The sequence below is a fragment of the Vulpes lagopus genome, chromosome 7 (assembly GCF_018345385.1).
Source record: "Vulpes lagopus strain Blue_001 chromosome 7, ASM1834538v1, whole genome shotgun sequence".
Taxonomy (NCBI): domain Eukaryota; kingdom Metazoa; phylum Chordata; class Mammalia; order Carnivora; family Canidae; genus Vulpes; species Vulpes lagopus.
This window is the reverse complement of record NC_054830.1, coordinates 107,089,821-107,117,372: the sequence shown is the minus strand read 5'-3', so window position 1 is coordinate 107,117,372 and position 27,552 is coordinate 107,089,821. Positions and strand designations below refer to the sequence as shown.

The 27,552-nt window shown below is 41.4% G+C and overlaps 1 protein-coding gene across 4 annotated transcripts in view; it reads right to left on the bottom strand.

The window, feature by feature from the left end:
• KLHL3 (kelch like family member 3) overlaps nucleotides 1-27,552 on the bottom strand; it is a 283,446-nt gene that overhangs the window by 27,810 nt on the left and 228,084 nt on the right. For all 4 annotated transcript variants that reach the window (XM_041761278.1, XM_041761281.1, XM_041761279.1 and 1 more), the window contains 2 exons: nucleotides 19,868-19,984; nucleotides 14,223-14,372 (listed from right to left, as the gene is read on the bottom strand). In XM_041761278.1, coding sequence (XP_041617212.1) covers nucleotides 14,223-14,372; nucleotides 19,868-19,984 — 267 coding nt within the window. The remainder of the gene's footprint in view (nucleotides 1-14,222; nucleotides 14,373-19,867; nucleotides 19,985-27,552) is intronic.

Here is a 27,552-nt window from a genome sequence, read left to right as displayed (position 1 = left end):
AAAGAAGGAAGGAGAAAGAAAGCAAGAAAGCCAGCCACTGCTTCAGCTATAGCAACAGAGCCACAGCATTTAATTGTGGTATCCCTGTTATTGTGACTTTTGTCACCTGTTATTCATAAATAAAAAAAGTAGCAAAGTCAACAACAGAGTACACATTTTAATGAACTTGTACAAATTTCATGGTTGCCCCTATAAGGACACCATGCTCACTGGCATTGCAAGATGCCTCCTTAGACATGATGAGAAAGGGGTGGAAGTCACAGGCTGCCAATCAATAGGAGTCACAGGATGTTTCTCATTATCTGTAACTTGTATTATTTACTCCAGTGGTTCTCAAACTCAGTGGGCCTCAGAATCACCTTGCTTGTCGTTAAGACACAAATTATCAGGCTCACCCTGCCAGAGGTGCTTACTCAGCAGGTCTGGAGTGGGGCAGGGAATGGGCATCTCTAACAAGTTCCTGATTGAGAGTGATGTGGCTGCTCCAACATTTGTACTTGAATAACCACTGTTTTCACCCCTGGACCACAGGGACTTGCTGATGATGTTCCATTAACAATGTCTGCCATTATGAATAACCAGAGTACTCTCACTTCTCCACAACAAATGTTTGGGGAGAGGAGTGATGATCAAAATCTACATCAACTCACAGGAGTACATGCCTCAGGTGAACAGCATCTACCACACCAGGAGGCAGAACTGGGAGCTCGTAACTACTGCTCATCCATCATTTAGGCCCCAAGATTCCAGATCCAGGCTCACCTACCTACTGCCCATGTGGGTGGTCTGTAGTCAAATGTGGGTATCCAGTGTTCAAAAACTCAGAAGTCAGTTCCAACTTCTGGAACATTCCAAAGGAACCCAAGACACGCAGTTCAAGCTTAGAGCTACTGCTACTGCTTCTGGAAATATTCTACGTTTGACTCTCTGTGATGTGGTTCAGAGGGTCTGTGGCTCTGTGTCAAGAGTTGCCCTTTTCAGAGAAAAGCTGAATTCAACATTATTTCCCTTCTGTAACTCTTGGCTTAGTCAGGCATCCATGAACAGAACAGTTGAAGGGGGATGTTAATTAACACAGCCTCTTGACAAACTCAGACAACGCCCACCTAACTCCTCTGGGGCCCAATGATTTGCTATGCATTCTTAAACATGCCTAGAACTTGCACCACCCTTCTGGTTTTGAGTTGGTAAAGCTAAAATGAAGGCACAATACTGTAACGATTTTCCATGAAATCTAGTTTTGGAGACTAAGGAAGAATTAAACCAGGACTTAAGTTTTCTTTCTGCAATGACCTCAGGCACTCAACACCCTCTGTTACCTCTCTATGAAACATTTTTCCCCCTTTCTGGATCCCTCTGCTCTCACATGTGCTTATCTTTCAGGACTCAGGTGATGTGTCCACCTCTCTTATCTCAAATCTGAGTTAATGTCCCTTTTCTAAGATCACACATGCCCTGTGTTCTCTCATTAAAACTACCCCAGGGATGCCTGGGTGGCTCAGTGGTTGAGTGCTGCCTTCAGCCCAGGGCCTGATCCTGGAGACCCAGGATTGAGTCCCATGTCAGGCTCCCTGCATGGAGCCTGCTTCTCTCTCTTCCTATGTCTCTGCCTCTCTCTGTGTCCCTCTCTCATGAATAAATAAAATCTTAAAAAAAAAAAAACTGCTCCATATTGTGCTGTAACTGCCTGGCAACCCTGTCTCCCTGGCTAGATGGTGAACCTTAATAGGACAGAGAATATACCTCAGTCGCCAAGATAATTGCAGGGCGAAACAGTGCTAGGTCAAATTAGTACTCAAATATTTGGAATAAGGAATGAATGAATGGTAAACAGCATATGCAAAAAGCTAAATTAAAAGAATATACAGTTAAATGGAAGAAAATACAGTCCAGAACATCACTTCCTGGGGTTAAGATATGCTAGACACCAGATTACAAGTCTGGGGATAGAATTTGAGAGGAAAAATAAATAGATAGATAGATAGATAGATAGATAAAAAAAAGAGAGAGAGAGAGAGAGAACTTTCCCCATCTTTTCTCTCAACTACCAGAGGAAAGATGCTTATTCTTTGTACAAGTTATCAGCCTTCCTCTGTATATAACATAAAACAAAATAAAGGCAAAGCATTCAAGAAACCTCACCATGCTCCAGAGACCATCTTATGCCAGAGGTAAGAAGGTATATTCATACTGGCAAAAACACAGTACTTACATCTGAGAATTTTCACAGTTACATAGAAACAGTGTTATACAAATGTAAAAAATTTCAGTGGTAAGGTAAAACCTGAGTAGAAAGACAAAAGTAACACAGAACAAGGTTTTCAAAATAAACTTGGCTTGGAGCTCATAAAGCCACTGTTGAGAGACAATTTTTAATATTCAAAACTTGTACAATAATCTGGGAAGAGTTAATTATGAGGTTTTGTGGGGGAGGACCATTGGTTTCTGAAAATGTAGAGGTAGCTCAAGGCAGGAGAAGGAGAAGGCATCCTTTCTGCTTCTTTCACAGACCTAAGAAATCCAATTTCTACAGCAGGCCTTGCAAGAAGCCATCATACAAGGAACACTATACTCCTTGTATAATCGCACAGAGTAAAAGAAATAAACTTCCTATCTTGAATACTAAAGGATGGTTGTTTCCATAGATACCTGATCTTAGCAACCAATTAGACAAAAAGGAGTATTCCCTAAAGTCTACATGCATTACATCCATAAAATTATAAACCTCTAGCTGCTTAGGAAGACGGTAAGATATTAGGGCATGAAGACACTTAAACAGTTCTCTCCTATAAGCTCTCATTTAACATTTCCAGAAAAAACTCAGACCCAGGATGTTAAACAGGCATATTTCTTTCTTTCCCCAACACCCCTAAGTCCCAATCTACTAAAGATTTGTAATGCCTATAATAGAAACCACTGAATCCAATCAGCTTAATGATTGCTATTTTTAACAGTATCCTTTAGGTAACCCTGAGTGAGAACTACCAGGGGTCATACAGGTATCACAATAAAGAACTGGTTCCAGGCTAACAATTATGCTAGACCAAATATAGTTTACTCATGTTCAGGGACTGCGGGGTACTGGGGAGTCTGGTAGCAAACCACAGGGTCCTAACCCCACATCTCTGGAGTCCCCCGTATTGAATGAAGGCTGCACAGGTTCTGGTGGATGGAGAGTTCCAGTTGACAGAAGACAGGTAAGCCAGATTCAACCATGGACAGCAAGGCTGCTGGACAACTCCCAAGGGCAACACTCTTATCTTGGAAAGGCAAATGGCCCTTTATTTTAGGGAGCTTAGTAAGACCATGGAAGACTACCTGATTCCTTAGAAAAGAAATTTCACTCCCAATCTTCTAACAAGACGGTTTTTAAATACATATGTAAGGCTATCCCCTTCCATGGAGGACTTAAGACTCCAAAAGTGTGACTGGGGAAGGAAAGGCATGTTAGTCCCTCCTCAGAGTATGATGGCCACCCCATGGGAGAGCTACAGTGTCCCCGGTACCCGAGACCAGCCAGAGAAAAGCACAGTAGGCGAACAGAGCAGAGCTTTCTGGCTCACCTGTCAGTCATGACCCCCACCTCTACGTCATCAGACTTTCACTACGGTGAGAGGAAAAAACTGGGCTCTGTAAACTTTTTTCATCAGGCAAGAGTGGAGTGCGTGTCCGAACTCTTCCATGACCAGTGAGCTGGGCAGAAGGCAGGCCCAGCCAGTCGGTCCCTCGGGCCAGGGCAGGAAGTGAGAGTCTCTCTTACCCTGGTGCGTGGGGCCGCAGGGCTAACACCAATTCATCCAAAGGAGTGTGTCGAGGTCGAGGCAGAAGACTTGTCCCAGCAGGTTCCTGAGCAACAGTTGCTCCAGGCAAGAATTGACAGCCAAAGTGCAGAGACGGTGGGAAGCGGAGAAGCAGCAACTTGAGAGCAAGACCCAGGGAAGAAAGAAGGAGTAGGAATATGGACTTTGGAGTCAGACACATCCGGGCTCAAGTATCAGCCCAGTCACTAAATAGCTGTGTGACCATGGGCTAGACATTTAACCTTGCCGAACCTCACTTTCGTTACCTGTATTATCAGGATAATAGGATGTTTCTCTTGTGGGTGTCAGGAGCCTTAAAGATACAAAGCACGTGGCACAGAGCTTGGTAAATCATATACATGAAATGTTAGCTTCTATTATTCGGTCAACACCAACACCATTATTATTGGTTAAAGCAGTTGTTAAAAAACAGACTCCCCATAAATGGTGGAGAAGGACACTTAGGATCTATGAACAAGAAAGTGAGCATCACTAATTCCAGGGTGATGACAGGACCTGTTTCAGAACCCCAGGCTATTTTCTAGGTGTGGCCTGGGTCCATCTGAAGGATCACACTTAAAGAGGAGCAGTGCCCACCCAGGGCCCTGGCCCAGCTTAAAAGTCAGCCTACCCACCCTACCAATAGCCTTGTTCCCAATGCCATCTATTGAAAGGACAGGCCAAGCTGGGAGAAAGCTGCCCACTTCTGGCCCAAATGGCTTTTCACCGTCATTTTTAAAGAGTTGAATGGAGATGTCACTTGAACTGATATGACAGTGAAAAGTGCCAGGCTCAGTACATCTCCAAAGGTTCATTTACATCTTGCTGGGACCTCATTTCTCTGCTGCCATCTGTGGAACAGGGTAACGTAGGAGTGTTTTGAGAGACTGGGAGACAGCTCTGGTTGTCCATGGCAACCCAGCCTCAGGGAAGTGCTGGGTGGTGAATGTGTGGGAGCCTAGATGATGCTATTAGCTGTTCCGGCTTGAATGTGTCAGTATGATCTGTGCATATGTGGCTCAGGAAAAAAAACGCTCTCATTAGCCTCTACAGCTATCTAAAGGCAGAGTCCTATTTTCTTCAGGGAAGGGGCTTGGCTTGCAAACAGGTTCACTGCTGAGAATTGAAGACAGTACAAATCTCTTTCCACTGCTGTGTTTCTCAAAGTGTGCTCTGTTAGAAAGCCTATCTGGATTGAATTCATGAAAGCCCAAACTAACCTGCCCTTGCAATTCTTATGGCTGGTTCCTTCAACTGGTCCAATGATCTCCTTACTTCTCTTCCTCTACTTATTTGGCTACTTATATATTTTTCTTTCTTTCATTTTTTTTTTCAAGTAGGCTCCACATCCAGCATGGAGCTTGAACTCATAGGGCTTGAAATAATGACCCTGAGATTAAGGTCTGAGCTGAGATCAAAAGTTGGATGCTTACTTGACTGAGCCACCCAGGAGCCCCATCCAATTGTCTATTTCTACCTTACTCTCTCAGAGGACTTCTTAAAAGTCCCCAAAGGGCAGGAATTGAGTTTCTTCCCACACATTACCAGCGAAAAATTCTTGTGTGAAATATGGAGGCAATATAACAGAACAGCTCAAAGCTCACAACGCCAAATTGTTTTTAATACTGTCAGCATTCATACATGTGTTTTTGTCTGGAGTCAGTCCTTCTGGGTTTGAATCTCAGCTCAGCAATTTATTAGCGGTGCTTTCAAGATATGTAACAAATTATACTCTTCCACTCAAGACATGGAACTTATCCGCTCTCCCCTTGAGTGTGGGCTGCACTTAGTGACTTGTACCCTGCAGACAGAATACAGCAGAAAAAATGTCCCATCACTTGGAGAACAGGTTATACAAAGACTATAGCTTCTGTCTTGGGCATGCTCTCTCACTGTCCTCCTATAAAATCTCTTGCCACAAGGGAAACCAGCTTCCATGTCATGATGATACTCAGGAAGCTTATGGAGAGAGTGAGAGGGTAAGGAACTGAGGTCTACAAACAATCACAACAGTGAGCTGAGGATCAGATCTACACTCACTTCCCCACCGCCCCTCACTCCAAACAAGCCTGGAAATGACCACTGTCCTGACCAAGAGCTCAACTACAACTTTACAAGAGGCCCTGGGCCAGGATGACCCAGCAGAGCTGGGACTCCTGCCCATGGAAAGTGTGAGATAGTAAACATTTACTGTGTTAAGTCACCAAGGTTAGGGTAATTTGTAATGCAGAAATACAGAATTCATACATAATGAGTAAGTGACATAACCCAAGATCCAATTTCTGCATGTGTAGAATGGGGATGATTATAACCATGTAAATCCTATGAGATAATAAATGTAAATCATTTAGCCCAGGGATTGGCATATTCTGAGGGCTCACATTTGGAGGGTTATCATCGTTATCTGCTGTTATCATCATTGTGGAGTTAGTATTGTATAGTGGCTATGAGTCAGCCAGACCTGGATCTGAGTCTTTATATTCCCATTTAGCTATGAAGCCCTGGGCAAGTCATTCAATCTCATTGAATTTCCAACATGGAGTCTGTTCCAACATGAAAACTTCCAGAGTTTTTACGAAGATGAAATAATATATATAAAGTGCTGTGTTTAAAACACAAGGAAACCATATTTAAACAACCCTGTTCATGTCATCATTAACGTCTTGGGTGTTAAGAACAGTAACCTAGGGAAGGAACAAAGCACCGAGTACAACTTACTCTAAGTGGCCATCTGAGGTGGTGAGCCAGCCCTCCTCTCTTGCGGTCATTTAAACCAATTTCTGGATGTTCACTCTTAAAGACAATATTCCTTTGACCTTGGAGATAGCTCAGGCATCAGCTCCTACAGAAAGCTTTCTCCAAGCCCTCACCTCTCTCTGTGCTCCCAGAGTGTCCTGCCCATTCCTTCATTGTGGCACTTACATGATCCACTATAATTGTCCTGTGACATCTATCTTCCCTCCCCTGAGTCTGGAGCACTGTGGACAAGAGACCAGTTCACATGAGGCTCTATGGCTTCAGCATCAAGTCCAGTGCCTGGCAATCAGAGACTACTCAATGGAATTGTGTTGAATGAGTGAATTGAGTTAATGCATGCGTGACAGTTTATTACTTTACTGCTGGTGCTATTGTTTTTAATTTAAATGCTTGACCACCTATCCAACTCCCCAGGAATGGGGAGATTCACTTGATATTGGACCTGTGCTGAGCCAAATGTCCTAGGGTTAATCTACATTAGCATCAAAGGATAATACCAAGTAGGGTATCACTACATCTCTGCAAAAAATACATGTATGAATGCTGACAGTGTTAGAAAACAACTTGGTGTGATAAAAATGGTCAGTACTAAATCTCTATGAGGTTATTTCTTCTTTAAAAATCTATCTCTTCAGGATCCCTGGATGGCTCAGCAGTTTAGTGCCTGCCTTCAGCCCAAGGCCTGATCCTGGAGTCCTGGGATCAAGTCCCACATTGGGCTCCCTGCATGGAGCCTGCTTTTCACTCTGCCTGTGTCTCTGTCTCTCTCTCTCTCTGTCTCTCTCATGAATAAATAAATGGACACCCCCCAAAATAGCTAAAATTGGAGACCCAATAAAATCTTTTTAAAAAATCTATCTCTTAGGGCACCTGGGTGGCATAATTGGTTAAGCATACGACTCTTGGTTTTGGCTCAGGTCATGATCTCAGAATCATGGGATCAAGCCCCATGTTGGGCTCTGTGCTCAGTATGGAGTCAGCCTGAGATTCTTTCCCTCTTCCTCTGCCCCTCCCCTGCTCATATTTTCTCTCTCTCTTTCAAATATATAAGTAAAATCTTAAAATAAAAATATATCTTTTTCAGGGCACCTGGCTGGCTAAGTTGGTAGAGTGTGCAACTCTGAAGCTCAGGGTTGTAAGTCTGAGCCCCTACATTGAGTGGAAAGATTACTTCAAAATAAAATCTTAAAAAATTATACTTTCATTCATGAAAACTTTTACTATTGCCCATCCTGTGCCAGACTCCAGACTACGTGCTAAGGACAGAGATGAGTAATGCCTGCTATCATGGAATCTATAGTTTAGTGAAGGAGGTATCTAGAAGAGAACCCTGAATACCTCCCTAAAGTGTCAGCCCAGGGCATATGGTCATCTTGTTGAACTACTGCCCCTGCTTTTCAGAAACTAGTGAAGCCATCACCAACCTGACCTCTCCTCCATTAAAGAGTTTTTCTCATCAACTGTATTTCTACATAGTAGCAATAAACTATTAGAAAGTAGACTTTAAAAGAAAAGATTTACAAGAGCATCAAAAACTATGAAACACCTAGGAATAAACCTAACAAAAGACCTATAAGATCCATACATTAAGAACTGTAACATGTTGCTAAGAGAAATTAAAGAAGACAAAATAAATGGAAATACATACTGTGATAATGGATCAGAAGATTAGTACAGCATACCCCCCTCCCTCCACTTATCCAGCTTTGCTTTGTGCAGTTTCAGTTACCCATGAACAACCTTGATCCAGAAGCAGATGATCCTCCTTCAGACGTATGGTCAGAAGGTCAACAGTAGCCTACGTCATTCACCTCACTTCATCTCATCTCGTAGGCATTTTATCATCTCTCATCATCACAAGAAAAAGGGTGAGTCAGTACAGTAAGATATTTTGAGAAAGAAATCATATATTGCATAATTTTTATTATGGCACATTGTTATACTTGTTCTATTTTATGACTAATTATTGCTATTAATCTTTTATTGTGCCCAATTTATAAAGTTTATCTGAAGTATTTATGTATAGGAAGAAAACAGTATATACAATACTATCCACAGTTCCAACCATCCATGGGGGGGTCTTGGAACACATCCCCTAAGGATAAGAGGGGACTACTGTATTGTTAATATATGAATTCTCCCTAATTGACCCTAAAAATTTAACACAATCCCTATCAAAGGCTTTCTTGTAGAAATAGGCAAGCTGATTCTAAAAGATAAATGAACATACAAAGTACCTAGAATAGGCAAGACTAGAGGACTCATACTACTTGATGTCAAGAATTACGATAAAGCTAGTCATCAAAGCAACAAGGTATCGGTGGAAAGATAGGCAAATAGATAAAAATAACAGAATAGTATCCACATATAGACCAGCATATATGGAGTCAATTATTTACAACAAAGGTGCCAAGCCTATTCAATGGAAAAAGGAGAACCCTTCTACTAAATGCTGTGGAAAAACTGGACATTCAAATACAAAACAAATGAACTTTCACCCTTACCTCACACACTGTATTAAAAAGAAATCTCAAAATGGATCACAGACCCAAATGTAAAACCTAAAACTTTAAAATATCTAGAAAAAAAAAGTATAGGAGAAAATCTTTGTAATCTTAGATAATGCAAAGATTTTTTTTAGATAAAACATGAAATACATCAATCATAACAGAAAAAAATGATAAAATTTAAAACTTCTGCCCTCCCAAAAATACATCTATGAAAATAAAAAGACAAGACACAGATTGGGAGAAAATATTTGCAAAATACAAATTTGATAAAAGACTTACATTCCACAACATATGAAGGACTCGTAGAAATCAGTAAGAATAAAACCACCCAATTTTTTAAAGGAAAAAAATTTGAACATATTTCACCAGAGAAAATATAGAAACAGCAAATAAGCACATGAAAAGATGCTCAACATCATTAGTCATCAGAGAAATGTAAAGTAAAACCATTGTGAGATACAACCACCTACCTACTACAGGGGCCAACATTTTTAAAAATAGATAATACAAGTAGTAGTAAGGCTGTGGAGTAACTGGAGCTCTCATACATTGCTGATGAGAATACATAATGGTACAGCTGTCTTGGAAAAACAGTTTAGCAATTTCTTATAAAGTTAAACATATACTTACCATACAACCCAGCAATCCTATTCCTAGGTATTTACCCAAGAGAAAGTAAAATATAAGTCCATACAGTGATCTGTAAGTGAATGTTCAAACAGCTTTTCCATAATAGCTAAAAATGGACACCAAATGTCCATCAATGGGTGAATGGATAAACAAATTATGGTACATCCAAACAATGGAATATTACTCAGCAATAAAAAGGAATGAACTCTTTATATGTGCAACAACATGGATGAATCTCAAAAGCATTATGCTAAAAGAAAGAAGGCAAGCTCAAAAGGCTATATATGGCATGATTTCAGTTATATAACATTCTAGAAAAGACAAAGCTGTAATATGGACAGAAATCAGATCAGTAGTTGCCAAAACCTAGGGGTAAAAGAAGGGGCTTGACTATAGAGCAGCACAATGGAACATTTTCGAGTATTTAAAATATTCTATATTTTGATTAGGATGCAGCTACATAACTGTATGCATTTCTCAAAATTTATCAAATTGTATCCCTAAAAAAAAGTGAATTTTATTATGTATCAACTATACCTCAATAAAACTGAATTTAAAAGCAAATAATCTGAGATGTTGATAATGAGGAAAGCTATGCATGTATGGGGGCAGAAGGTATATGGAAAATCATTCTATCTTACCCTCAATTTTGGTGTGAACCTAAAACTGCTCTAAAAATATAAAGTCTTAATTTGAAAAGTAGCAAATAATAGTATTGGAATCCATCTCTTAAGGAGATGAATGGATGTTACAGAGTTTAATTAAGGGAGATATTGATTTAAAAAATAATGAGAAGAAGAAAAGAAAAGGATCTTTTTTGTCTCCCACCAAAATCTGAAAAAAACCTGCCCCTGGGAGGTAATCTGGTAGGAGAGAAAAAGCACAGACTCTAGAGTGGAATAGACCTTGTTACATCCCAGCTCCACACTTAACTAGCTATGTAACCGGGCAAGTTACTTAACCTTTCTGAGTAAACTTAGTAAACTAGGGATATGAAGAGTTAACACCGTAATATTGTGATGACTTAATGAGATGATGTACCATCAGATAATCTTCAAAGTGACAGTCTCCCTCAGGACATCCCACTCCTCAAACCCACAGTGGGGCTCCCCTCACTAACTTAAGTGCCCAAACAATGATGACAGAGTAGAGTTTGAGAAGCAGGTTGGACAAGAGAACCTTGAATCATTCAAGGATTAAAGTTGAGGGAACAATGAGGCTAAGAGCCATGATGTCCTTTTTAAAATTCCTTCAATAGATTCACAAGAAGTCTTGGTTCTTGTTGCCTGCAGAAGTCTGTATGCCCAAGAATCTAAACATTTTCATTCTGAAAATAGTGGTTCCTAAGGAGTAGAGATGACAGCAGGACAACATTGGCGCCTCCTGAAAGAGGGGTGGACTCTTCTCAACCACAGATTCATCATCTGGAAAGGGAGGCATGGTCTCAGCAGGCTAGGTCAGGACTCAGGCAAAAAAATGGCTTTGATTTTTAAAAGTGTCTTCTTGAGATAGGAAAGGCTAGATGCAGAGTCTAGAAAGGGAAAGGTCACTGGGTATGGCTTCCACACAAAGCAACTGAGCCAGCTCTGCGCCATTTCCTCAGCTCCAGAACACACTCCCCAGGAAAAGATGTCAGTAACCTGATGTAAGATAAGAGCCTCCTTTTCCGAAGAGAGAAGTCACAAAGACATGCAACAATGCCAGCTAAGAACCTGGGATGGAAGAAGCCTCCTCCACACAGAACAGCACTGCACCTTAGAAGCAGTATTCTCAAGACTTCAATATTCAAGCTTAAGGAAATTTCGGTCATAATAAAGGTGGTATTCAGATTAATTAAGGGGGAAGATTAATAAAATAACTTTGAGGCAACTGGCTCATCATTTGTCATACAAATGAAGCTGGATTCCTACCCTCACCCCTTACACCAAAATAAATTCTAAGTGCATCAAAGATTCGAATGTGAAACAGAATTCACTAAAGTACTTGAAGAAAACATGGGAGTCTTTTTTTAAAACATGTCTAAGCAAGATGTAAAACCTAAACTATAAAGCAAAAGACATCAATTTGACTAACTTAAAATTGTTTTGGGGGATTCAGAAAAAAAAGTTATAGAAAAGGTTAGAGGCAAAATGCAAATTAAGAAAAAATATTGGAAATACATACAAAGGCCTCACCTCTTTAAAGTAAAAATAGCCCTTAAAAAACATTAATAAAAAACATACAACCCAGGGACTCCTGGGTGGCTCAGTGGTTGAGCATCTGCCTTCACCTCAAGGCATGACCCTTTAGTCCCAGGATGAGTCCCACATCGGGCTCCCCGCAGGAAGCCTGCTTCTCCCTCTGCCTGTGTCTCTACCTCTCTTTTTCTCTGTCTCTCATGAATAAATAAACAAAATCTTAAAAAAAAAAAAAATACAGCCCAATAGAAAAACAGGCAAATAACATGATAGAAAATTCCCCAAAAAAGAATTAACAGAGACCATAATCATAGGAAACCCACACCATTCTCACTCATAATGAAAGAAATGCAAACTAAAACAACATGCCATCTTTGAAAGGTTAAAACAGAAATGTTTACTATATAAAAAATGGAAATTATTAGAAGTTCCATACATAGAGGACAGTTAAATAAATAATGGTACATAAATATAATTAAATATCATGTACCTATTGCAATTAAAATGTTGATTTCACCCATACTGATAACGATGAAAGCAGTCTGCTTTGAGTAGGGGATAGAAATAACTTTAATTCATGCAGCAAGATTCCATTTATCTAAAAGGGCACATTTTTATCTCTACGAATAGGCACGCAGAGATAGGTCAGGAAGAGCATTCACCAAAGGAAGAGCAATGACTGCTCCTGGGTGGAGGAGTTTCAGGGGAGTTTTACTCTCTTTTTCAAAAATACAATACCTTTTTAAATAGTCTACAATGAGCATATATTTCTATAATTGAAGTTATTTTCAGTTTGAAAAATATTAAGTAGTTTCAATGCAATACTTCAGTAAAATAAAAGTCTCAACATGCAGTAAGGCAAATGGCCAGCCGGACCCAGGCCCTTGACCTGTGGCTGCCCCTTCTAACCTGTACAAGGCAATAGGAAGCAGACAGGTAGGTATATACCCTCAGGTTTACAAAGATGAAGCCAGAGACAGGATGGGATGGGTTCACCCAGGTTGGAGGGTGAGAAATATACAGTTCAAACCCTGGTTCTACTCCATTAGCTGTGTTGACCTTAGGCAAGTCACTTAATCTCTCTGACCTCCAGTTTCCTCTGTGTAGAATAGGATACCTATCTCCACCATAAAGGGCTTTTAGGAGGATTATGAAAGATGTGCGTGTGAGGCCTGCGGCCTACTGCTTGGCAAAGAAGCAGCACTCAGTAAGTGTCAGCGGCCTGTATTAGCTGGGATATTTGTAACCTTTGTTCACATTGCACTCACTAAATTCTCCATGACCCAGAGTCACAGAGCAGAGTGGAGAGAGGAAAACCACAGACCTCAGAGAATCCAAACATATGGTCTTAGACAAAATGCTCTTCTAATGCTTTGAAAACCTTGGAAGCAGCAGACAAGGAGCATGGCAGCCAGCCACAAAGAGGAGGATAAATCGAAGGCCTAACATAATTCCCTGGAGCTGTCTTGCTGTGTAGTCAATGAGTCAACACAACTCACTCCACCCTGCTTGTCTTTCCTCTTGGAGTGGCTGGGGCCTTTCCTGAGATGTCCATATGTTAGGATCCTAGAGAGCCTACTGGGATGCCAAACTGGGAAGGACTTTAATAGAGATCAGCCAGGACAGGACCTTTCATTCTGCAGATGAAGGACTGGATGACCAGTAAGGGGAAGGGCCTTGCAAGGAGCCAAAGTGGTCAGTGTGTATCTGGTGGCCCTAACTGTTCTGTAGGGCTCTGCAGTGAGAGAAAGAACCAGACTAGAACAATTCTGATTCAAATAAGCCTAGAAAGAGGAGTGTTAGGACCATCACTAAGTCAAGGACCACCCAGCCATTCCTTTGCTTCCAAAAGAAACAGAACTCAGACCAAAGGGGGATCCCTGGGTGGCTCAGCGGTATCACTCCTGCCTTTGGCCCAGGGCGCGATCCTGGAGTCCCGGGATCGAGTCCCGCATCAGGCTCCCTGCATGGAGCCTGCTTCTCCCTCTGCCTGTGTCTCTGCCTCTCTCTCTCTCTCTCTCTCTGTCTATCATAAATAAATAAAAATAAATCTTTAAAAAAAAAAAAAGAACTCAGACCAAAGAAGGAGGAGAGAAGAAAGAGCTCTGAGTTATTCTCAAAACTCCCTAGTGACTCCGGAGGTTACTGGAAATTCTTTGAAAAGAAAGACCCTAAAAGAGAGAGGTACCAGCAGATTCAAAAGGAACCAATAGACTCCATCACTTAGGTCGTAAATGCCACCAAGAAGCAGGGTAACCATGTGTGAGGAAAGACTTGGAGGCAGGAGTGGAAGGCCACTGGCCCAGAACACAGTCCCATCTGCTGGCATTGACTGGGCTGGGGCTTACCTTGGGCAGGCTAACTGGAGTCCTGGGCTTGGTCCTTGGGTTCTTAATCAAGAGCCTCTGATCCAGAGGGAGCAGATGGTATTTCATGGCCTCGATGAGGAAGTCCTTACAGGTGTTGTTATTCTTTATCAAAGCTTCTTCTTCAACTGTCTGGAGGAAATAATCCACAGGTGATCCAGAAGCAGAGCTCAGCCGCATTTCCCAATCTGCCTCCTCAGGCTGGATCATTTCTGTTTTCCCACACCCCTTTATTCCCTGGCACATCATCTCAGACTCCAAATGAAAGATCACAGACTTAAAACTTAGTGCCTACCTCCTGCGTTTCAAGAGCACAGTGGAGGTGATTAAGTTCCGACATCAAACAGACCGGGATATAACCTGTGTGTGTTAGTTCATAGGCTTAAGCACAATTATGCAAAACAAAGACAATTAGTTGTCCTGAAGGCTTGATCTCATGTTCCTCCTAGTTTGAGTGCCTTTAATGTTTAGGGCAAATGATCGCACATTTGAGAGGAGGAGGAGAGAAAGAGGAAGAGAGCAGGATCCATGAGCCAACCTCTGGAGGCATGGAGTAAAACAAGGTGACAATCAGGAAGAATTCATAACCATTTTCTTATAGTGAAAGCCTCAGGGGTAAAACTGGCCAATGAGATGCTCTATAATCGAGTGGTGATGTCAGAGAAGAAAGAATGTCCTGCACCCACGGACTTCATCTTGGACCCTATCTAAGCTGGAACTGTGGCTTCTTCACATACTCCAGAGCTATGGACCCAAGCAGATGCTCAGCAAATATAAGCCAAAAGATGTCATGAGCAAGACCAAGGGTGAAACCATGCTGGTGCTCTGATTCTCAAATCCTGTCCTTTAGCCTACGTCACATTGCTATGCGGTATATCTGTAAGGGGTAGTGTGGTCTTCGGAGGCCCCTTCATATGTTCTTTGCTGGAGTGTTTAGGAGCTAGCAGCAGAGATAGATTCCATTCAACAGCTAACAGAGATTGAATGTCTCATGGTTGGGCAGCCCAGTGCTACACTCTGGGAAGAAAAAGATGAACAAGACAAAGGTTCTGACCTTGAAGCACTCAAGTCCAGTTAGAGGAGGAGAAGGGCCTCCCCATCTCAACTACCTCAGCCCTCAAGCTGGTTACGCACAAGGCATGATTGAGCCTCACCTGTAAATAGGAATGGAGATGTGGCCGGGCCATCACCTGCTGGGCAGACATTAGGTAGGAAAAGAAGGATTGGCATGACAGGGCCCCTGTCACCACTGGGCACCTCCTTCCCCAGAAGTGACGCCCAGCACAAAAACAGACACATAGATCAATGGAACAGAATAGAGAACCCAGAAGTGGACCCTGAACTTTATGGTCAACTAATATTCGATAAAGGAGGAAAGACTATCCATTGGAAGAAAGACAGTCTCTTCAATAAATGGTGCTGGGAAAATTGGACAGCCACATGCAGAAGAATGAAACTAGACCACTCTCTTTCACCATACACAAAGATAAACTCAAAATGGATGAGAGATCTAAATGTGAGACAAGAGTCCATCAAAATCCTAGAGGAGAACACAGGCAACACCCTTTTTGAACTCAGCCACAGTAACTTCTTGCAAGATACATCCACAAAGGCAAAAGAAACAAAAGCAAAAATGAACTATTGGGACTTCATCAAGATAAGAAGCTTTTGCACAGCAAAGGATACAGTCAACAAAACTAAAAGACAACCTACAGAATGGGAGAAGATATTTGCAAATGACGTATCAGATAAAGGACTAGTTTCCAAGATCTATAAAGAACTTATTAAACTCAACAGCAAAGAAACAAACAATCCAATCATGAAATGGGCAAAAGACATGAAGAGAAATCTCACAGAGGAAGACAGACATGGCCAACATGCACCTGAGAAAATGCTCTGCATCACTTGCCATCAGGGAAATACAAATCAAAACCACAATGAGATACCACCTCACACCAGTGAGAATGGGGAAAATTAACAAGGCAGGAAACAACAAATGTTGGAGAGGATGCGGAGAAAAGGGAACCCTCTTACACTGTTGGTGGGAATGTGAACTGGTGCAGCCACTCTGGAAAACTGTGTGGAGGTTCCTCAGAGTTAAAAATAGACCTGCCCTGCGACCCAGCAATTGCACTGCTGGGGATTTACCCCAAAGATGCAGATGCAATGAAACGCCAGGACACCTGCACCCCGATGTTTCTAGCAGCAATGTCCACAATAGCCAAACTGTGGAAGGAGCCTCGGTGTCCATCAAAAGATGAATGGATAAAGAAGATGTGGTTTATGTATACAATGGAATATTACTCAGCCATTAGAAATGACAAATACCCACCATTTGCTTCGACGTGGATGGAACTGGAGTGTATTATGCTGAGTAAAGTAAGTCAATCGGAGAAGGACAAACAGTGTATGTTCTAATTCATTTGGGGAATATAAATAATAGTGAAAGGGAATAGAAGGGAAGGGAGAAGAAATGTGTGGGAAATATCAGAAAGGGAGACAGAACATAAAGACTCCTAACTCTGGGAAATGAACTAGGGGTGGTGGAAGGGGAGGAGGGCGGGGGGTGGGGGTGAATGGGTGACGGGCACTGAGGGGGACACTTGATGGGATGAGCACTGGGTGTTATTCTGTATGTTGGTAAATTGAACACCAATAAAAAATTAATTTATTAAAAAAAAAAAGAAGTGATGCCCAGGAATACTCCATTTTGGGGGAAGGTTTCCCCACTGCCCCACCACCACTGATGGACTGACCCAGGTTGAGACAAATTATAAGCCTTTAGGTCAGTTAAAAAAATTAAAACAGGCGAGAGAGGTTCTCTTTCTTTTTTTTTAAGATTTTATTTATTTGAGAAAGAGGGAGACAGAGAGATAGAGCATGAACATAGGCAGGAGTAGAGAGAGAGAGACAAGCAGACTCTTCACTAAGCACAGAGCCTGATGCAGGGCTCCATCACATGACCCTGAGATCATGACCTGAGCCAAAACCAAGAGGCAGGCACTCAACCAACTGAGCCACCCAAGCGCCCCAAGAAAGGATATCTTCAAAAACTTGGATGGAAGGTGAAATGCATAAACAGCTACTTCTCCCAAAGAACACATTCAGCTTGAATGAAAACTTCCTTCAGGGAGTTAATACTTCACCATGTAAAGTTTCAAGTTGGGGTGATAAGAAAGTTTAAGAATGGATATAGTGATGGTTGTACAGCATGATGAATACAATTAGTACACTGAATGAACTGCACACTTAAAAATGGTCAAAATGGTAAAGTTTGTGTTATATATACATAATCACAACTTAAAAAAATTTAAATATAGCCTATTACACACTTCTTCAATATTTCAAAATATTTAATAAAGCCTAATAAACATTAGTAGTTTAAAAACAAACAAAAACGCCTTCCCCAGAAATAAGTGCTGGTACAGGTCTGCCCAGGGCTTTCCCTGTGTCCTCAACCACGATCGGCCACCCCTAGCAGGCTGTACTAGTTTGAAACTTCAAAGTTAAATAAGTGTTAATGAAACATCCTCTTCCAGAGATGTTCTGAAAAGAGCCCTTTGAAAAGAGGGGTAGAAGGGTCATGCCCACTACCTCTGACCTCCTTCTCCTCCAGATATAAACCCTACTTTGCCATAATAACTTAAGAACTAGTTTCTAGTATCTTTAAGTTTCAGTTGTGGACACCTGATTGAGGTTATGACTAAGGGTCTCTAAGGCCTCTTTAGTTTTCCCCAGAAACCAGGTCCACAGATTGCCCTTCCTGTGGAAGTGATGCTGTGCTGGAGGCCAGACGTCTGCCTCCACTTTTGGTCCATTTCCCACAGGACAGTAGGAGGTTTGATTCTGACACTGGGAGCTCAGGCCAGTTCAGTCCCTCTGCTTAGAGAACCTTTTCTACAGGAAGGAGACGCTGCCACTAGGGGGCAGTGGTAACATCCAAACCATAAAACGCCGGGCACAAAGAAGGGCTTGTAAACCCTTGCCCCAGTACCTGAGAATAGGACTGGACTGAGGCTCAGAGGTTCAGGGATCATCTCATTGGTCCATTAGACTTATGGTCAACAGGGTCACAAGCCGATGATTTTACAAGCGTTTGTGAAGATACAATGTTCTCCCGCTACTCCCAATAGTGTCCATGATTGTCAAGACGGTAGTAGTATCAGCCAGCATTCACTCACAGTGTTGCAGCCTTTATATAGATTATCTCATTCTACACCCAAACAATCCTATAAGAGCAGGTGCTGTTTTTACCAGATGAGAAGACAGAGGTTGAGAAAGGTTGAACACTTGCCCAGTGTTAGATGGCTGGGAAGTGACAGCTAGGCCACTGAGTTGCTGAACCTTCTCTCTTCTTCTCGCCTCACACCTTCCATTCCTTTCAGAAACTTCTTGGAAATAGATGAGTAGTGGCCTGCTGCCTTGCTGTTTTGTTTTGTTCGTATATTTAAGTTTTGCCCTCTGCCTACTTAGAAGAGTATCTACAGCCAATGGATAAACAGACAGTATTAAAGGTGACAGCCTGCTTAGTGGAAGGCAGGTGCTTCAGGGTCAACAGACTTGAATTTGAATCCTGACACTGCCTTCTACTGCCAAATAATCCTCCGCCTCCATAAACCCCAAGGCCTAGACTTGTAAAAAGTCTTGTAACTACTAGGTTATTTGTCTTTGCTTCAGAGGGTTTTAATAAGGATTAAATATTAAATAAGGATTAAATATCACACTGGCACCCCGTAATTCTTAATTTTTCTTTACTTCCTCAGAGGAAGCAATATGTGTGCTAGGCACCTGTGAAGGAACTGGTTTTTACCTAATCCTGAATAGGGCTCTAAGTTTCTTAGCACAAAAGTAAAGAGAACACAGAAACATGGAAATGACTTATTCTTGCTTAGCTCCCCTACAGTAAAAGTGGCTAACTTCCAGTGAGCATCTAATATGCGCAGCTCCATGCTAAACATCTGTCTTGCATATTTACAACTCCTTTGGTCCTCACAACAATCCTGACGGGGCTCTACTACCATATTTCTTCTTCAAAGAAGAAACTAAGACTTGAAGAAGTTAAATAAAAACTCAAAGCTAACAAGTAGTGGAGTAGGAACTAAACCCTAAGTGTCTTATTCTCAAACCTCATACTACCATCTAATAGAACATTGTATGTCAACTATACTTTAATAATAAAAATGTGGGATCCCTGGGTGGCGCAGCAGTTTGGCGCTTGCCTTTGGCCCAGAGCGCGATCCTGGAGACCCTGGATCGAATCCCACGTCAGGCTCCCAGTGCATGGAGCCTGCTTCTCCCTCTGCCTGTGTCTCTGCCTCTCTCTCTCTGTGTGTGTGACTATCATAAATAAAAAATAAAAAATCATAAATAAAAAATAAACTATCATAAATAAAAATTTTAAAAATTTAAAAACTGTTTAAAAAATAATAATAATAAAAATGTAAAAATATAAAAATAAAAACCCTTACACTACCATGCTTCACACTTAAGCCACTGGGTTGGTGCCCTCAACTCATGCAAAAGACCCATAAAACTCCTCAACTACCCCATACAACCGGGACTGCCTGCTGCTATTCCCAGAGGCCTGGGGGAGCAGGAAAGCAATTTGTTCTTCATATAGCACTCACCTGGACCAGGTAATCCCTAGGTAAGAGAGGGAGACGGACATGTTCCATCAGTTTTGCCATGTGTTCTAAACGGGTTTCTTTCTCATAATTGATCCATGAAATCACAGCTTCAAATACCTATAAAGAAAATCAACACAGGTAACTGTAGCAGAGATAAGAGCTTTCAAAGAGTTTCCTCAGCCAGAAAAAAAATGTCCAACTTCCAAATCATTCACGAAGGTGGTTAACCTAAGATTCAATAGTTACAATAAAAAAATGGAAAGATTTTGTCTGTTAGCAGACATCAGACTAATGGATCACATACACACACATACACAGAGGTTATAATAAACCTGCTACCCCAAATAGAGACTCACCGAGGTTCACTGCAAAATAAAAATCAGGTCTCATGGTTATTTAAAGATAGAAATACAGAACAGGAACTCTGAATCAAATTTTATAAAGACTGCTCAGGAAAACCAGAAGCCTTGGGGGGGGAAGGCTACCACGCTCCTCACGCAAATCCCTCTCCTTATTCATCTCCTAAGTGCAGTTAATGCAGAATCAAGACAATAATATCATGTGCGAAAAGCTGGCTGTAAAATGGTGAGTGTGTCACCAAATGACAGAGAGTTTCCTGTCAAAAATTTCTCCTTGGTTTAACCTCTCCCTTGAGAAGAGATTTCATTTGTCTACAAATGAAAATCAGGCTCGGAACCAAGAAGGAGGCTCTCTGGTTTGGATGTGCACCATGCTCAAGAAGAAGTCCAAAATCACACTCTACATGCTACCATATTCACATAGACAGACAAAATCCAATGTTGATAAGGCTGCAGGGATACCAGCACTAGTTCTGGAAATTTAAACACAGATCTTTAAGAGGGGAGGGAAGAATCTGCCAATATCAATCAAGTATTTCAACGTGCATACTCTTTGAGAAATATCACTTCTAGGACCTAGTCTACAAAAAATACTCACAAAAGTGCTGTTCACAAAAGAATATGTATTCCAGGATGTTTGCTGCAGCATTTTGGTAACAAAATAAAAAGGAAGCAACTTAAAGCTCAATAAAGGAGAAATTATTTAACTAGTATACATAGTACGGGATATTTTCTAGTCTTGTATTTTCTAGTCTAGATAGTCTTGTATCTATTCTAGTTTGATATTAGTAGTTTGTGAGGAATCCTGTAATTTGCATTTGAATGACTTCAGTTCCTGTAGTTTGCATTTGAATGGTGTCAGTTTATGTCCACTTTTCAATTTGACCTAAAGAAGCACTACTAGGTTTTGAGTGTGCCTAAGTGTTTGAGAAGCCTAAAGTCATTAAGATAAAACCTAACATCAAAAAATCAGAAGTAACTTGTGCAGAAGGAATACACAGAAAACTTGGGGTGGTTTGGTTAGAGTATAATTAGGGGAGGGTGTGCATAAGGTAGATTTTTCTGGTTTTCAGAAATTGTAATTTTTTGATGTGCTATTTCAATTTTTAGTAGCAAATGTGTATGTAGAGGATCTTATTAAAATTGAGACTTATTTGAATCTTAAAAAAAATTATTTAACTAGTATACATAGTACGGGATATTTTCAACTGGCAAAAATAATAAAATGCCTTCTTGTGCCAGAACCCAAAAAAGTGCTCAAAGATTAAGATGCACACATCAAATGGATACAGAGCCAACAAATGGGGCTTTCATTGCCAATATTTGGGACAAAACATCAAAGAGAACAAGGAAGAAATCAGATTAGTCTTGGTGAAGTGGGATGGGGAATGACTGGGAAAGCGCCAAAGGAAACTTTTTGGGGGAATGGATATGTTCTATATCTGGACAGGGTGGGATTTACATGTACATATGCATTTGTGAAAACTAATTAGGCTGTATGCGTAGTATCTGTACATTTCACTGTGCATAAGTCATAACTCAATTTAAAACATTCTCAGAAAAAATAAAACATTCTCAGAGAAAAGAAAAACACAGTAATGGATCATAATACAATGAACAAAAAAGAACCCATGAATCCATAAGGATACTTTTAAACGTGTGGGGAGGTTGGGGCTCCTGGTGGCTCAGTGGGTTAAGCATTTGCCTTTGGCTCAGGTCATGACCCCAGGGTCCTGGGATGGAGCCCCAGGTCGGGCTCCCTGCTCAGCGGGGAGTCTGCTTCTCCTTCTCCCTTTGTGTGCTCTCTCTCTCTCTCAAGTAAATAATAAATAAAATCTTAAAAAAATAAATGTGGGAAGGGATCTTCTTCACAGACCAAATGCCAACCAATAAAAGTAGAAAGAATGACAGAAAAACATCATTTTGCAACCATCGATATAATAACTGATTGAACAAAGTTCACCAGTATATGCTCAAATCACTGCGTGAAAAATTGTTGGGGAACAAGATACAGTTTTCAAAGCATCACTCTCAGTTTACTTATGAAATACATGGCAGGGGAGTGGGCAGCCTCTAAATGGGAAAATCTGACAGATATCACTGAACAAGTGACCTAAGTTAGCACCACCAATAATAGGACAAACTTATCTTCCTGACTGTGACATAATGGGAAGGACACAGCATCCTCTAGTTTCTTCCTAAAATGTTTCACTTGAATCTTATAGTGAGGAAACAGACAACTCCATGTTTGGAACATTCTGTAAGACAGCTGGCCTGAATTCTCCAAAACCACTAATATTATAAAAAGAAAGAAAGAAAAAGACAGAGAGTTCTAGATTAAGGGGATTTAGAGACATGGGAACTGAATGCAATGCGTGATCCTTGATTGGATCGTGGATTTAAAAGAAATAGCCATAAAGGACTCTTTTGAGACTGTCAGAAAATTTGAATGCTGACTATGTATTAGCCCATATCATTATATTAGTGTTAAATTTCTTTGGTGTGATAATGGTTTTATGGTTTTAAAAGATAATTTCCTTGTTCTTAGGAGGTACATACTCAAATGCTAGGGGTAAAATGTTATGATGTCTGCAACTTACTGTCAAATGGCTCAGCAAAATAAAAGATTAAATATGTAAAGAGAGAGAAAATAAGACAAATGAAGCAAAATGTTAACTGGTCAATCTAGGTTAAGAGCATATGAATGTGCATGCCTTCAAGCTTTAATATAGGTTTGAAATTTTTCAAAATGAACAGCAGAGGGGAGAGGAAAAGAAATTTTAAGGGAAAAGGATAAATATGACAACTAAATTTACAATATGGCATAAAGTTGAAAACTAACTCCCAGGGGTAGAAAAAATCTCTAATTTTTCTAACCCTGCATATATTTTTGTGTGTATCGATATGTTAATAATGTTTTCGCCCTTATTTCCTAAATATAAACTTAAGTCAGGCTGGGTATACTCAAAACAGGCAAAGAATCAATCAGAAAGGGAAGGAAGAAAAAAAAAAAAGAAAGGGAAGGGAGGAGAAATTAATGGAATGGAAGAGAGAGGAGCAGCCTCTGTGTATAGTTTGTAAAAAAAAAAAAAATAGTTTGTATAGTTTATTAAAAAATCTCAGTTCTGTAAAAAATAACCCCTATGTGCACAAATATAAACACACACACACCATAGAAATCCTCCTTCTCCAGTTCATTTTTTAAGATTATTTGCTCTCACAGAGCTTTATCTCTCACCCTCACAGCACTGGTTTGCGAGTGACTATGTGCTGCTCCAAGTAGCTGTCCACATCCCTAAGAACAGGGCCTTGTCTTACTTAATAGCAAATAATACATACTCTAATATTTTTTGAATGAACGAATGGACACGCGAGTTCAGAATAAGCAATGCAAGGAGGCAGTGGAAGCTGTCCAGGCTGGAGCAAGAAGCAGAGCTGGGGGGGAAGAGGACTGATATCAGAGGCCAGAGGAAACTAGAAACCATGCCGGATTCGTTGGTGAGCAACCACAGTCCCATCCTGCCTCGACACGTGGTTATCCAACAGTCTTCTGCTCCTCATAGACTGCGAGCTCTTGCAAGGTCAGAAGTGTCCCTCCTCAATACACAACCCCCACCTCCCAGCACAATGCCAGACACAGAGCAGGTGGCCGGCTGACAAAGCTCTGCTCAAGGATGAACCACGAAGTCCTTGAGGAGGTGGGATTTCCTGACAATGCCCTTTCCCGTCAACCAGCTTGGTCTTCATTATAAAAGCTAAAAAGCAAGCCGAGTCCAATGAAGTCGATATTTAACTTATCTTTATTTTTGGCGTGACTTGTCTGACTGGTTCCATTTAGTTGCACTGTTTACCTACTGGGCTGTGAAAGCCACAGCACTCAGCAACAACGGTGACCTTCTGGGCAGCTAGAGCAAGCCATGTGTTTTTTTCATTGAGACTCCATATTAAGAAAATAAACAAGCAAATAAACTTTCAACTAGCTTTGGTGTTTAAATGTGCCTAAAATCATTCCCACAGCCCCTCCTGTTAAGGGACCAGCCAATGCAAGGCGGTAACAAGTAGGAACAGCAGGAGCTGGTATTTATCGTGTGCCAGGCCCTGCACCACCCTTTGTGGACACTGTCGCCCTGGACTCCGTGAGAGCCCAATGAACAGATACTCGTAACCCTTGTTAAGTGCCTCACCCAAGCCCAGGGCTACAAAGCAGCAGAGCTGGGGTTCACGCAGACTCCAGGGCCAGCACTCGTGCTCTTATCCACTGTTCTCAGCCGCCTGTTACAGGCCCATAGCAGCGGCTGGCAGACTACAGCCCACAGGCCACATTCAGCCTGCCACCTGTTTTCATAAATAAAATTTTACTGGAACACAGCCATACTCACTCGTTTATACATATTGTCTGTGGCTTTCACACTGCAACAGCACAGTTGAATTGAGACTCTATGGCCCAGAAAGCCTAAAATATTTATTATCTGGTGCTTTATAGGAAGAGGGTCTCAACTCCTAGTCTATGAAATCTAAGCAGAAGCCCTGTAGCTTCAGTCACAGGACAGCGTGATGTGTACTCAGATGAAAACACTTTTTATGGATCCCACGATGAAATCAGCTGCCACAAGGCATGCTTAGGGTTTTACTTTTAAACAAAGAAAAGAGCATAACTTCCTTACTGCTTCATATTCCAAAGCCAATCTCTTGAGGGCTACAAGGTTGCTAGGTGGAAAAAGGATAGAGAAAATCGAATTTCATAGTTCTTGGCTCCCCATGCTTCCAATGTAAGCACAAGCCTTGGCCGGAACACCAGATGAAGGTGAACCCCCTACACCACCTCTCTGGTGAGGCAGGCAGCCAGGCACACTGTACCTGGACCTGTGAATAGAATGGGGAGCACTGGGGCATCGGCTTGCTTTCAAAATGTGTTCTGAAAATCAAGAAGGGGACTTCGGTTAAAAATAGGCAGGGCAGTGACAGGGCAAGGGAAAAGGTCCAGTTGAGGATGATTCAGAGCAAAGCATAGGATGGAGGAAAAGAAGCCAATTTTGACAAGATCAGGGAAAAAAACTAGTTTTTTTTCCAAAACATGGACTTAATTTGTTAAAGATTTGAGAAATGCTGATTTTAAGAACAGCAGACACAGTACTATGCATTTTACATGCATGATGCCATTTAACTCACCCAAAAATCCTGTGAAATACATATCATTGTTCACGTTTTATAGATGTGAAACAACCTCAGAGAGCTTACTATCCAAGGTCATACTGCCAGGAAATAGTGGATCTGGGATGTGAACCTACCTCTAACTCCAAAACCCAAGTTCTAACATTGTGCAATATTACATCTCAGAGGCACAATAAGCTGGAAAACCTGGGCAGACCAATGACTTGGGAAACTACATTCCAACAACCATAATCATAATTAAACACACACACACACACACACATACACACGTGCTCTTAGGACATTCCCCTGCTAGATACTCTTCCTTCCCAGGGATTGAGCCAATAGCATCCAAGCATTCACTGCCAGGATTTTTTTTTTTTTTTTTAAGATTTTATTTATTCATGAGAAACACAGAGAGAGAGAGGCAGAGACAGGCAGAGGGAGAAGCAGGCTCCATTTAGGGAGCCCAATATGGGACTCGATCCCAGGTCTCCAGGATCAGGCCCTGGGCCTAAGGTGGTGCTAAACTGCTGAGCCACCCAGGCTGCCCACTGCCAGGATTTTCAATCAAGAAGACAGCACTACTAGAAAAGAATGCTTGTCATTTATTAAACTGAAGCTTAGCAGGACTTTTGTGAATTATACTCCTGCTTTGCTGTCCTACACCCACATCAGGGACTGTTGGGAACAGTGAGGTCCTGGATGGAGCTGGAGCTCATTGTGCAAGTTCCTTCCCATCTTGGTGTTTAGTGACATTACACTGGTAGTTTGAAATCAGCCTTGATGGAAGTATTTACACCATGGAAATTAGCAAATGAATCAGCAAACAAATCAGGGCTTTCAGAAGTTTTTTTGCAGAACCAGTTGTTAAACATTTACTAGCATAACACTGGCTGGGAGATTTCCTGGTCTGAAAGCTCCCCTGACTATAGAAAACCTACTCAGCTGCACTCATCTTTCTGACAGTCCCATCATCCTAAGATTTTATAGGGCACTTAACAGCTCCTTTGTGTAGTTGCTTCATCTCAGACTCACAAGAGCCCTGGGAAGCAGCCAGAGTCACTCATATAAGAGAAAAGCAAGGCAGACAGTGGGGAAATGGTCTGCCCAAACATTACGCAGCTAATTGGTAATAGAGCTGAAATGAGAACCACTGGCTTTCATTCCACTCTTTGTCCGTAACACATTTCATTCACAGTTTGTAACTCTATATTTATTTCTGTACATATTTGATAAAACCTATTTATTTCTGTATATTTTTAATAAAATCTATCTCCCTCATGTGACTTTAAGTTCCACAAAGGCAGGGATCTTATGTTGATCTGTTCACCAATGTCTCTCATGTGAATAACATGCTATCAGCCACATAGTACTCAATAAATATATACTGAGAAAATGAATAAGTTAGTCAAAGTGAGAATGACTGAGTGTATGGTTCTCCTCCTAGGACAGCATATTGCCAAATATGTGACTTCATATAAACAACAAAAGTAATGACAAAACTAAAACGGTGGTATTCCTTGCTGGGAATTGTTCAGCCTTCCGCTACTGCCTATGTAGGATAAAGACACCCAGTCTGATTCTGTGAAGGAGAAGGACTGAAGCACCGTGGTTTGAGAGGAATGCCTGCAAACTGAAAGACTATTTCAAGGCACTAATCCTGCAAATGAATGGAGTGTGACACAGGGATTGAGAATGCCTTGCAGTCAATATGGCAGATGGAGCAGAGTTGGAAAGAATCTTCCCCTACAGCTCCAAACACGTAAAAAGTGACATATTAGCAAAAAATAAAGCTTTGAGTCGTAGTAAAAAGAAAGAGGGAAGTGCCTGGGTGCTTTAAATGAGAAGGAAAGCAAGTCTGACAGCTGAATGGAAGCTAAGGCCATTACTAGGTAGAATGGCGTCTGGATCAGGAAGCTGGTGTCTTATCAGGGAGAATGTCTATGCCACAGGCTCCACGTGGACAGCATTATTCACCTGCTGTCCCATATACTGGGACTAGATGAACTCCATCCATCTGCGAGGGAAAGGGGTGGGGGAGCTCACCATCTCCTGGAGGTGGGGAAGTTAAAAACCATATCTTCATGAAATTAGAACCCCAGGCTCACACCACATACAGATCTGGGGTCTGATGTGACATTATCCAGATAGCGCAGAGGATACTCAAGACAA